Source organism: Hylobates moloch, unplaced genomic scaffold (genome assembly GCF_009828535.3).
Source record: "Hylobates moloch isolate HMO894 unplaced genomic scaffold, HMol_V3 SCAFFOLD_18, whole genome shotgun sequence".
In the NCBI taxonomy this organism is placed as follows: domain Eukaryota; kingdom Metazoa; phylum Chordata; class Mammalia; order Primates; family Hylobatidae; genus Hylobates; species Hylobates moloch.
In genome coordinates, this window is record NW_026652293.1 from 30,504,437 (window position 1) to 30,517,367 (window position 12,931).

General features: G+C 42.4%; 1 protein-coding gene and 1 pseudogene across 1 annotated transcript in view; both read left to right on the forward strand.

Moving 5' to 3' along the window:
- Positions 1 to 1,019: 1,019 nt before the first annotated feature.
- SHCBP1L (SHC binding and spindle associated 1 like) overlaps positions 1,020 to 12,931 on the forward strand; it is a 52,257-nt gene continuing 40,345 nt past the window's right edge. The window contains 6 exon segments of the mRNA XM_032137532.2: positions 1,020 to 1,212; positions 1,215 to 1,288; positions 1,290 to 1,322; positions 1,324 to 1,405; positions 1,408 to 1,775; positions 2,994 to 3,143. Of these exon segments, the coding sequence (XP_031993423.2) occupies positions 1,182 to 1,212; positions 1,215 to 1,288; positions 1,290 to 1,322; positions 1,324 to 1,405; positions 1,408 to 1,775; positions 2,994 to 3,143 (738 nt within the window). The 5' untranslated portion in view covers positions 1,020 to 1,181.
- Positions 12,037 to 12,448, forward strand: LOC116458008 (non-histone chromosomal protein HMG-14-like; annotated as a pseudogene).

The following is a 12,931-nucleotide window of genomic DNA, read 5'->3' on the forward strand; positions in this document are numbered from 1 at the left end:
TAACAAGTATTTGCCTTTTGGAGGAAAAGGGAGCTGTTGCTGTTTTTAAACTTTGGACCAGGACAGGTGGTCTTTATTATTCAGAACCTAAGAATTAAAAAACCCATAATTTATCAAAAACAAACTTTTTTGAAGAAACACTAGAGTAAAACATTTGTATGTGTGTGTGTGTGTGTGTGTGTGTGTGAAATATGCAGAGTTAGTATCCTTATAAACAAAGTCCAGGACTCAACGAAAGGAATAAAGTAAGAATAGAGTCGAAACATGATGCATGTTGTAATTATTCCCTAAACTACAGTAACATGATGTTAATATTTTCCTCAAAATAAACTCAGAATTTAACATAGTGTTCTTCCAGACGAGTGTGAAGGAAGGCAGGTGTTTTCCCAATGCTATTCTCCTTGGGAGCTGTCAGCTTCAGTGCAGTATTTCACAGCTAGACTGTAAACAAACGTTAATTCCAATTGGCTCAATATACATTCAACAGTGTATAACAGGAGTGAGTGGTCTCTGTTGTTCTCCAAAATGTATGATCTTGAACAGACTTTTATCGTGAAAATGTTCATAGTTTGCACACATCACTCCCAGCTGGAAGTTGTTGTCCAGTTTAACAGTTACATAATATCTTTTATGTGAGAATTTTGAATAGCACAACAGAGACAAGAAAACAGACTAGCTTCTCCTTGGTATTACCACATCTTGGCAAAAAATGAGAGTCCTGTTTAAAATGTAAAGGAAATCCTATTTGGTGAACCCTGTAATAATAGGTGGGGGATGAGGGGGAAATCTAGGTTGCTAGATTTGTCACTAGGGTTTCCTCTAGTAATAACCAGAGGGTTCCAGTTAGTGTCACCTCCCAGTATGAAAACAAATTTTCTTTCAGGCTTGCTTTGTGGAGTGGTAGGTGGAGCATTTTTTTAGGTCCTGATGACCTGGAGGGTGACTCATAATCACCCTGAAACGTATGAGGGCCCTAAGGAAACCTCCCCTGGGGTAGACAGAGGGCTGGGGTTAGAGCCAGTGCGTTGGGGCTCGACTGGCACCTTCTGGTTGGGCGGCACCTGGTGAGGGTTCGGCACGGAGCCGCACTCAACACTGCCCCGGGCCCCCGACCCCTGTCCTGAGCCCAGGCGCTTGGCCCTGTCCCACCTGGCTCTGAGGAGCGCCCCCCAGCACCCTGAATGCCTCTGCAGGACCCCGGGCTCTACCCGCAGGCCCCCACCCCCTAGCCCTGGGCCGCGCGTCACATCCCTCCCCGAGCCGCAACACCCCACCCCGTGGGACTCCGTGGAGCAGCCGCTCGTTACGGGCCTGAAGCACAGCGCGCCTATTGGCCAGAGCGGCCGAGGGCGGGAAAAGTGGCCAACGGCTGCCCCGGCCCTTGGGCTGCTGAGGAGATGGCGTCGGGCTCCAGGGCCTCGGTGCCCACGGACTCATTCTGCACCATCAGCCCCGACAAGCGAGGCGAGAAGGCTGCCTCCGCTGTCCCTGGGGACACGGCGGCCGCGACCACCCTGAAGGGCACCGCGATCCCTGTGCGGTCGGTGGTGGCCTCTGCTCGCCAGGTGAAAGGGAAAGCGGGCCTGCCCGCGGCTCAGGCCGAGGACCCGGGAGAGGCGGCGGCGGCGGCGGCGGAGGAGGAGCCCCTGCTGCCAGAGCCTGAGGATGAGGTGGAGGCACAGCCCCTGCCCCCAGTCTGCGTGTCCCGTATGAGGGGGATGTGGCGGGACGAGAAGGTGTCACTGTATTGCGACGAAGTGCTGCAGGACTGTAAGGTGAGCAGATCCGGGACAGGAAGACGACGGTCGGAAGCTCGCCGGAACCTGGGGACAGGCATCTGGGGCTTCCCTCTTAGGCGGATGGGGGTCCACAGGGCACAACGAAAACTTGCGTTTCAAAAAAGTAAATGGAGTCAACATGTATAGAGCGTTCACCTTGTTAGAGGTGCCCGCGTCCTGCCCTAGAGGAGTTAAGGTTCGAGTTTCTGACAAAATTCGTCAGTTAACGGGACAGCCCTGAGAGAGAATTTTCTGAGAGCTCCTAAAAAATGAAGATATATTGGCCTTATCATTGCACAGGCATGAATCTTGGTACCTTTATTTAACAGTTTATGTCCAAACATGAGTAAGATCACTTAGCCTTGACACACTAGAATGCTAGAAATTAAGGGTACTTCCCACTTAGCAGTCCACGATGCGGCATGATATATATATATATATATATATGTGTGTGCGTGTGTGTATATATGTGTGTATATATGTGTATATATGTGTGTGTGTGTATATATATATATATATATGGAGTTTCATTCTTGTTGCCCATGCCGGAATGCAGTGGGGCAATCTTGGCTCACCACAACCTCCTCCTCCCAGGTGCAAGCAATTCTCCTGCCTCAGCCTCTCGAGTAGCTGGGATTACAGGCATGAGCCACCACACCTGGCTAATTTTGTTTGTTGTTTTTTTTTTTCGTACAGACAGGGTTTCTCCAGTTGGTCAGTCTGGACTCGAACTCCCGACCTCAGGTGATCCGCCCGCCTCGGCCTCCCAAAGTGTTGGGATTACAGGCGTGAGCCACTGTGCCTGGTGGCATGCTGTTTTTTTAATAGAAAACACATATCTGATAAAACGGAATAGAGCAAATATTTCATGTTTCTAACCTATTTTTTTAAGTTGTAGCAGAAGAATTCGTGTACCTGAGTATTCACTGCAGTGATATTTATAAAAAGTTGAAAATTAAGACATAAACAATAACTAGCTGTCTTATCTATGAATTATTCGAGTGAATAGATTGCTTTTAAGTTTAATTTTTTGTTGGTGATGTTATCCATTAGATGTGGTTTCAGTTAAAATCTGTAATTTTCCAGGTCATTCATTGTTTAAGGCTATATTGGTTCCATTTTAAAATAGAAATCAGTTAAAAAAAAAAAAAACCACTTGGTTAAAAATCTATAATTTCATATATTTATACGTAGATCAATTTTTTCTCTTGTTAGGCAGAAGATGCTGATGAAGTTATGGGTAAATACCTATCAGAAAAATTAAAGTTGAAAGACAAATGGCTTGGAGTCTGGAAGACTAATCCCAACGTATTCTTTGTGAAATATGAAGAAGCTTCTATCCCTTTTGTTGGTATACTAGTTGAGGTAAATAAATTTTATTTGATCTTTTTTTTTTGAATCGGTTCTTTTAAAGACTAAAATATGACTTTATTATTTGGAGATTGATACACAAGAGTTGACACATTTTACTTCTGTTTTAAGTTTCTGAGAAAATTAATAGTGTAAAAAGAAGGTTAGGGGAATATTAGTGCCTGTAAACCATTATCATTAAATGCAATCTAGTAGTATCAGACAATATTTATTAGCCTAGTTTTTGCTCAACTAATGTAAAAATAACAAAAGTGCATTTCTTATGAAATTAGTAATTTAGTCTTTAACAAACTTGGGCCTTCTTTTTCTGTCTTTTCCCTTTAATCTTCATTTATCTGAATTATGAAGTTTAGTTCAGATGAGGAAAGAAAAAGAAATGGATCAGAAAACTACTGGCAAAATTTGAATTTTTTTTTCCTTTGAAAAGTACCTTTTCGGGAGGCTAAGGCAGGAGAATGGTGAGAACCAAGGAGGCGGAGCTTGCAGTGAGCTGAGATCGTGCCACTGCACTCCAGCCTGGGCAACAGAGCGAGACTCTGTCTCAAAAAACAAAAAAGTACCCTTTTAGTATAATATCTTCCAAGCCTTTATCTGACAAAATTTTTCTCTTTTTTTTTCTTTTGAAACAGAGTTTTGTCCTGTCGCCCAGGCTGGAGTGCAGTGGTGTGATCTCGGCTCACTGCAACCTCTGCCTCCCCAGTTCAAGCGATTCTCCTGCCCCAGCCTCCCGAGTAGCTGGGATTACAGGCACATGCCACCATGCCCAGCTAATTTTTTGTATCTTTGGTAGAGACAGGGTTTCACCATGTTGGCCAGGCTGGTCTTGAACTCCTAACCTTGTGATCTTTAGTAGAGAAGGCGTTTCGCCCTGTTGGCCAGGCTGGTCTCGAACTCCTGGCCTCGTGATCTGCCTGACTCAGCCTCCCAAAGTGCTGGGATTACAGGCATGAGTCACTGCGCCCAGCCCTAATAAGATTTTTCTTTGTTAGGCCTGTAGGCTAAACATTGTGGCATGTTTGATTCTGTTAAAGGTTAATTATCCTTATATAGAAATTAATATTTATAATCACAAATGATACCCTTGCCCCAGATAGATAATTTAAATCTGTATTTTTGGGTACAAGAAAAACTTATGTATGTAACTCATTATATTATATACTACTTGAAAACAATTTAAAAATATGTGTTCTATGGAAAAGTCAGTGTCAGTTTTACAGACAAAGAATGGCGGCTGGGGCCAGGTGCGGTGGCTCACGCTTGTAATCCCAGCACTTTGGGAGGCCGAGGCGGGCGGATCACGAGGTCAGGAGATGGAGACCACGGTGAAACCACGCCTCTACTAAAAATACAAAAAATTAGCCGGGCGTGGTGGCGGGCGCCTGTAGTCCCAGCTACTCCGAGAGGCTGAGGCAGGAGAATGGCGTGAACCCGGGAGGCAGAGCTTGCAGTGAGCTGAGACTGCGCCACTGCACTCCAGCCTGGGCGACGGAGCTAGACTCCGTCTCAAAAAAAAAAAAAAAAAAAAATGTCGGTTGGGCGTGGTGGCTCACACCTGTAGTCCCACCACTTTGGGAGGCCAAGGTAGGTGAATCACATGAGCTCAGGAGTTAGAGACCAGCCTGAGCACCATGGTGAAACCCCATCTCTACCAAAAAAACAGGCACACACCTGTGGTCCCAGCTACTCAGGAGGCTGAGGTGGGAGGATTGCTTGAGCCTGGGAGGCAGAGGTTGCAGTGAGTCCGGGCGACATAGTGAGACCCCATCTCAAAAAAAAAAAAAAAAAAAAAAAGAATACCATATTTTCAGTCATAGAGATTACAAAGGAATGTAAAAGATTATTGGGATTAGTTAATTTTTCAATAAGTCTATTAGTTAATTTTTCAGTAATACTGTTTCTTTTCCTTTTTCTTTTATTTTTAAGATAAGATCTCACTCTGTTGCTCAGGCTGGAGTGCCGTGGTGCAATCTCAGCTCACTGCAACCTCTTCCTCTCGGTTCCAAGCAATCCTCCCACCTCAGCCTCCTGAGTAGCTGTGACCACAGGCGTGCACCACCACACCTGGCTAATTTTTGTATTTTTAGTAAAAACGGGATTTCACTATGTTGGCCAGGCTGGTCTCGAACTCCTGACCTCAAGTGATCCACCCACCTCAGTCTCCCAAAGTGCTGGGATTACAGGCGGAGCCACCATGCTCAGCCAGTAGTACTCTGTTTTTTAGAGGTTTGCTCATCTTCAGACTTTGAGTAGCTTTGCCGAGATCTTTCACAACTTCTCTGGATTTTTTTTCATCTGGATAAAAATGGTTTTCATCTGGCTTTATGGCTTTTTTTTTTTTTTTAGCAGTATAAGTTTGTGGGTTTTTTTTCAATCAGGTTTTATGTGGAAGCTTAACATTAAAGCAGAACATTTCTGATTGAAATGGACGATGGTGTCTTAGCATCTCTCTCAATACCTCATGATAGCCCCTATACTCCATAAAACTTTTCAAGATCTCTAAAGTTCCATGGAAACTCAGTAGATTAGGTAAACTAAAAGTTCTATCAATTTCTAAGGTTTTACCTGCAATACATTGATTATTTAATCTGTCCCTGCCTTGCTTTAGAATCTGTGAGGGTCTAGTAATGTCCTCTAAATGTTAGAAAGACAGGATGAAACATAAGAACAGAGGAAAAAGCAGAGCAGTATATTGGCAGATTCTAATTCTTTTGTGGCAGAAAAACAAGTGAGAATGGCTCTTGGGACCTCTTAAGATAGTGCTGCACAATTCATATTGTTGTTTTATCTGACTCTGCTTCTTTAGTCTTACTTCAATTGAAGTATTAATAATGCTATATAATACTCTTTGTTCTGATGTCACAATAATTTATTCCTATGGGCCCCTGATCGCTTTTTCTTTAGATGCTGTATTAGTTTTCTATTGCTGCCACAGCAAATTACCACGTTCAGTGGCTCAAACAATACAAATTTATTATCTTACAACTCGGTAGGTGAGAAGTCTGACATGGGCCTAACTGAGCTAACATCAAGGCGTATGCAAGGCTGCATATCTTTATGGAGGCTGTGTGGGAGAATCTGTTTCCTGGCCTTTTTTAACCTCTAGAAGCAGCCTGCATTCTGTGGCTCATGGCCCTCTTCCTCCATCTTCAATGTCCTTCTCACATTGCATCTTTCTGGTTCACTGCAGGCTAAAAAGGCGGTCCCCTTTTAATAGACTCATGATTAGAATGGGCCCAACTGGGTAATCCAAGATGACCTCCACATCTCAATGTCTTTAGTTGTAATCACATCTGTGAAGTCCATTTTGCCATGTAAGGTAACATATTCACAGGTTAAGATTAGGGAATGGACGTCTTTGGGGGCCATTATTCTGCCTATCATGAATTCATACAATAACCAACTAACAAACAAAAAACTTAGAAACATAGTGTTGACTCCTGAACAGTGCAGGGCCCTGCACAGTCAAAAATCCGTGTATAACTTTTGACTTCCCAAATACTTAACTAATAGCCTACTGTTGACTGGAAGCCTTGCTGATATCATATACAGTTGATTAACATATTTTGTATGTCATAAATATGATAAACACTATATTCTTACAATAAAGTAAGCTAGAGAAAAGAAAATGTTATTAAGAAAATTGTAAAGGCAGGGCACAGAGGTCTGTGCTTGTAGTCCCAGCATTTTGGGAGCCCAAGGCAGGAAGATCGCTTAAAGTCAGAACTTTGAGACTAACCTGGGCAACATAGCAAGACCTCATCTCTACTGAAAATTTTAAAATGAGCTGAGTGCTGGTGCACACCTATATAGTCCTCTCTACGTGAGAGGCTGAGGCGAGAGGATCACTTGAGCCCAGAAATTTGAGAGCAAGACCCTATCTCATAAAAGAAAAATCACAAGGAAGAGAAAAATAGATTTGCTATTCATTATATAGAAATAGATCAACATAAAGATCTTCATTTCTGTTGTCTTCATGCTGAATAGGCTGAGGAGAAGGAGGAAGAGGAAGAGGAGGAGTTGGTCCTGCTGTCGCTAGGGTAGCAGAGGCAGAAGAAAATAGGCATATAAGTGGACCCATCCAGTTGGAACATGTGTTGTTCAAGGGTCAACTGTACTTGATGGGAAGGAAATCTAGCATATCCTTAATTTTGGTTATAAAATGGTCCAGAAATTAAGAAAACTTTTTTATAACTTCTGTACAAAGCAGTTTGGCAAAATATATCAAGAACTTTAAACTAGCACTTTATTTCTGGAAGGGTCTTCTGTGAAAATTGGAAACGTGGAAAAACATTGCTTCTTGGCCTTTTGCCTAAGATCCAAGTGTAGAAATGCAGAAAAAGATTTAGGTGTTAAGGTGATCATGGTGATTTTTTTTTTTTTTTTTTTTTTCCTGCCTCAGCCTCCCAAAGTGCTGAGATTACAGGCATGAGCCACCATGCCCAGCCACCTGGGCTTTTCTTTGTATCATATATTCTAGATGGGGTACTAGAAGAGCTAACAACCTGGTAACATCAACATGTGTAAAACAGCAACAACAAAAAGCAGAATGAAGGCAGGACAATTATTGTACTTGAAGATAGAAAAATAGAAATTATCAAATCCTAACACCATAAAGAAAATAGACTTAAAAGGACAGAACCTCAGGAATATGTTGGACTATAACAAAACACCTAGCATTCATGCCTTCAGAGTTCCAGAAGGAGAGAAGAAAGAGGGAGGGCTAAAAAATATTCAAAGAATGACAGAAAATTTACCAAATTTGGCAAAACATATAAACCTACAAATTTAAGAAGCCAACTTGAGGAGCATGGTTAAGGGTAGGAGTACTCCCATTGGGAAGAAGGGAATTACATGAAAATTTACTGGTACTGAATATTGGGATCCTCTATATTCTACCCTCCAACTCTGCTTCTAGAACACAGTCAGCTAAGGCATATCACTCCAGGAATGAGATTTGAAATATTTTTGTATGATCATATGTTAAAAAAAAAAAAGACCTAATGATACTGACTTACTACAGAAAGAGCCTGGGTGGATCAACCAGTGAAGAGGAGATGAGGAGGAGAAGAAAGGAAGAGAGAAGAGAGACGGGGTAAGAGGTTGGTGGCAAGAACAGAAGAAAGCAAATTGTCAAATTGTAAAAGTTTCTCAGAACCAAAGGACATAAATTTCTAGACTGAAAGGGCCCACTTAGTGTCCAACACATAATGAAATCTGGGAATACTGGGACCAAAGAGAAGGTCCAATAAGATTCCAGAGAGAAAAAAGATAGGTTTGTATAAAGAATTTTTGTATAAAGAATGGCATCAGACATCAGACCTTTCCTTTTTTTTTTTTTTTAAGACGGAGTCTTGCTCTGTTGCCCAGGCTGGAGCACAGTGGTGCAGTTTGGCTCACTGCAACCTCCACTTCCCAGGCTCAAGCAATTCTCATGCCTCAACCTCCCGAGTAGCTGAGACTGCAGGCATGCGCCACCATACCCAGCTAATTTTTGTATTTTTAGTAGAGATGGGGTTTCACTATGTTTACCAGGCTGGTCTGGAACTCCTGGCCTCAAGACATCCTCCCGCCTCGGCCTCCCAAAGTGCTGGGATTACAGATGTGAGCCACCACACCCAGTCCAGACTTTTCAAAAGTAATTCTTAGTTTTAAAAAGCTATGAAAATATTTTCAAAAATTTTAGGGAAAGTGATATCCCACTGTATAATTTTATACCTAGTCACACTATAAGTTAAGAGTAGAAAAAATACATTTTCAAATATGTGAGGTCTCAAAAGTTATGTCCAATGCACCTTTTCTTAGGAAGTTAATGGATGTCATCTACAGTCAAGGGAGTAAATCAAGAAATATGAAGACATCAGATTGAAAATGTAGAGAAGCCACAACATAAGAGAAAAACAAAGGGAATTCCTGGGATGATGGCAAAGTGATAACAGTTATGTACATAGCAGGCCTAGAGAGCCACTTCAGAATAGAACTGGTCAGAGAACTCTGGAAGAGTGCTTTAAATAAAATGAAACCAGTATTTTATTTCAAACACAATCTATTGGCTTTGAACATATTGAAAGGAGATTTTTATAACTTAAGGAATTTGGGGCTAAATTAATGAAAGCCACATAGAAAATGAGCAAATGGCTGGGTGCAGTGATGCACACCTGTAATACCAGCACTTTGGGAGGCCAAGGCGGGTGGATTGCCTGAGGTCAGGAGTTCGAGACCAGCCTGGCTAACATGGTGAAACCCCATCTGTACTAAAAATACAAAAATTAGCCGGATGTGGTGGCACACGCCTGTAGTCCCAGATACGTGGGAGGCTGAGGCAGGAGAATCACTTGAACCCGGGAAGCAGAGGAGTTGCAGTGAGCCCGAGATCACACCACTGCACTCTAGCCTGGGCGACAAAGCAAGGCTCCGTCTCAAAAAAAAAAAAAAAAAAGAAAAAAGAAAATAAGCAAATGAAAAGCAATACAATTATTGACTGCTGGGAAAACAACATTTTTTGCAGGAAAGGAAAATCAGTTCACACCATATGGCTCACCTGTGAATCACATTTTTCAAACATATTAAGATAAATGCTGAATACTTAAGATATAACCATATTGGTGAATGAAAGGCCAGGAAAGAGTGGCTGTATATTACGGAAATGAGGCAAAATGAAAGAGACAACTAAATTCTTATCTTTCAGAGTTGGAAGTCAATATCCAATGCCAAAAACTGGGAACAAAACTTTAAGTAGCAATATAAACATATTATTTAATGATAAAGATATAAATGTCAAAAAATAATCAGCTAAAAATGTTAAAAATGGTTGCCTCTGAGGAGCAAGAATTAGAGGGTGATAGAAGACTGTCAAGGAATTCTATTTTTCTTTCTTTCTTTTTTTTTTTTTTTTTGAGACTGAGTATCATCTACGGCCATACCACTCTGAGCATGCCCAATCTCGTCTGATCTCGGAAGCTAAGCAGGGTCGGGCCTGGGTAGTACTTGGATGGGAGATGGAGTCTCGCTCTGTCACCCAGGCTGGAGTGCAGTAGCGCGATCTCGGCTCACTGCAACCTCTGCCTCCTGGGTTCCAGCGATTCTCCTGCCTTAGCCTTCCACGTAGCTGGGACTACAGGTACACGCCACCATGCCCAGCTAATTTTGTATTTTTAGTAGAGACAGGGTTTCACCATGTTGGCCAGGCTGGTCTCAAACTCCTGACCTCAGGTGATCTGCCTGCCTCGGCCTCCCAGCCTCTTTTATTTATTTATTTATTTATTTTGAGAAGGAGTCTTGCTCTGTTACCCAGGCTGGAGTGCAGTGGTGCGATCTCGGCTCACTGCAACCTCCACCTCCCAGGTTCAAGCTATTCTCCTGCCTCAGCCTCCTGAGTAGCTGGCATTACAGGCACGCACCACCATGCCTGGCTAATTTTTGTATTTTTTAGTAGAGACAGGGTTTCACCACGTTGGCCAGGCTGGTCTTGAACTCCTGACATCAGGTGATCCACCCGCCTCGGCTTCCCCAAGTGCTGGGATTACAGGCGTGAGCCACCATACCCAGCCTGAATTCTATTTTTCATAGCAAACCTGGTACAGCTATTTGATTCTAAACGTATGCATGTATAATACTGAAAAAAATTAAAACTAGGCCAGGCCAGGTGCAGTGGCTCACGCCTGTAATCCCAGCACTTTGGGAGGCTGAGGCATGTGGATCACTTGAGGTCGAGAGTTTGAGACCAGCCTGGCCAATATGGTGAAACCCTATCTCTACTAAAATTACAATAATTAGCCAGGCTGTGGTGGCGCATGCCTGTAATCCCAGCTACTTGGGAGGCTGAGGCTGGAGAATCGTTTGAACCTGGGAGGCGGAGGTTGCAGTGAGCTGAGATTGCACCACTGCACTCCAGCTGGGGCAACAGAGTGAGACCCTGTCTCAAAAAACAAAAACAAAAACAAAAACAAACAACAAAAAAACTAGGCCAGGCATGGTGGCTCATTCCTGTAATCCCAGCACTTTGAGAAGCTGAGGCAGCAGGATCACTGGAGGCCAGGAGTTCAAGACCAGCCTAGGCAACATAGTGAGACCCTGTCTGTACCAAAAAAAAAAAAAAAAAAAATCGAGCATGGTGGCACAGGTAGTGCTAGCTCATTGGGAGGCTGAGCAGGGAGGATTGCTTGAGCCCAGGAGTTCGAGGCTGCAGTGAGCTAAGATCGTGCCACTGCACTTTAGCCTGGGCAACAGAGTGAAACCCTGTTTCTTAAAAAACAGAGAGAGAACTAAAATATTAAAATATAAAGATCGGTATCATATTTCATAATGACTCTTTGGAAATATATTTTTGTCCTGTCACAAATATGGATTGCAGATCATTTATTATCTTCAAACACCCAGTTTTAAGTTGTTATTCTATTTTCTAAGTTTTCTTCTGTCCCATAACTGCTTTGAAGAACACAATTTATATTAAATTAGTTATAAACTTTCAAAGTTTGGTTAGTGATTTGAAGATATTTCCTGTATTTAAAAGATTATTGTTTTATGTGCTGATGATATAACACACTGATATTTAAAATATTTTTTGTGACATAACTCTACCGAAAAATAAAGAATTTCATTGGCTGTACTTGAAAATTTTCAGAACAGATTTTGGAAGTGTTTGTGTTAATACTAATTTTGTGCCAACATTTTAAAATTTGTATTAATATGTAATTTATTAAATTTTTTAAAAACTATCAACTTTGGTTCTGAAGCACTGATTTTCAGACAAGTGCAGGGAAGTATCACTATACTATGGTGAAATAAGATGAATAAACAATATAGCATGTTATTCATGAAGCTAAATCAACTTAAGAATTTTACTCTTGGTGGGTCTCAGTAGCTCGGGCGGCGGGAGGAGTGGCAGCGGCCAGGCAGCCCAGTTTCGCGGAGGCTCTCGGCGCGCCGCGGCCCGCAGGCACCCGGCACGCGCCCTCCCCGCCTCCAGGATGCCCAAGAGGAAGGTCGGCTCCGCCGAAGGGGCCGCCAAAGAAGAGCCCAACAGGAGATTGGGCGGTTGTCAGCTAAGCCTCCTGCAAAAGTGGAAGCAAAGCCGAAAAAGGCAGCAAAGAAGGATAAATCTTCAGACAAAAAAGTGCAAACAAAAGGGAAAAGGGGAGCAAAGGGAAAACAGGCCGAAGTGGCTAACCAAGAAACTAAAGATTTACCTGCAGAAAATGGGGAAACGAAAACTGAGGAGAGTCCAGCCTCTGATGAAGCAGGAGAGAAAGAAGCCAAATCTGATTAATACCATATACCATGTCTTATCACTGGTCCCTGTCTCCCTTCTTGTACAATCCAGAGGAACATTTTTATCAACTATTTTGTAAATGCAAGTTTTTTAGTAGCTCTAGAAATATTTTTAAGAAGAAGGGAATCCCACCTCATCCCATTTTTTAAGTGTAAATGCTTTTTTTTAAGAGGTGAAATCATTTGCTGGTTGTTTATTTTTTGGTACAACCAGAAAATAGTGTGGGATATTGAATTATGGGAGGCTTTGACTGTCTCGGGTGTCAGCTGAACATTCCATAGGTGGGGGGTTAGTTTTTACATCCTATAATACAAGGCATATTAAATGGCAGTATGGAATCAGTCCTGCATTTAATGTCTTGAACATTTAAAATTATTTCCATTCCCATGTTTTTTAGAAGAATTGTTTCGTAAAGAAAACCACTCTTTGATCATGGCTCTCCCTGTCAGAATTGTGTGCACTCTGTAACATCTTTGGTTGCGGTAGTCTTGTTTTCCTAATAACTTTGTTACTG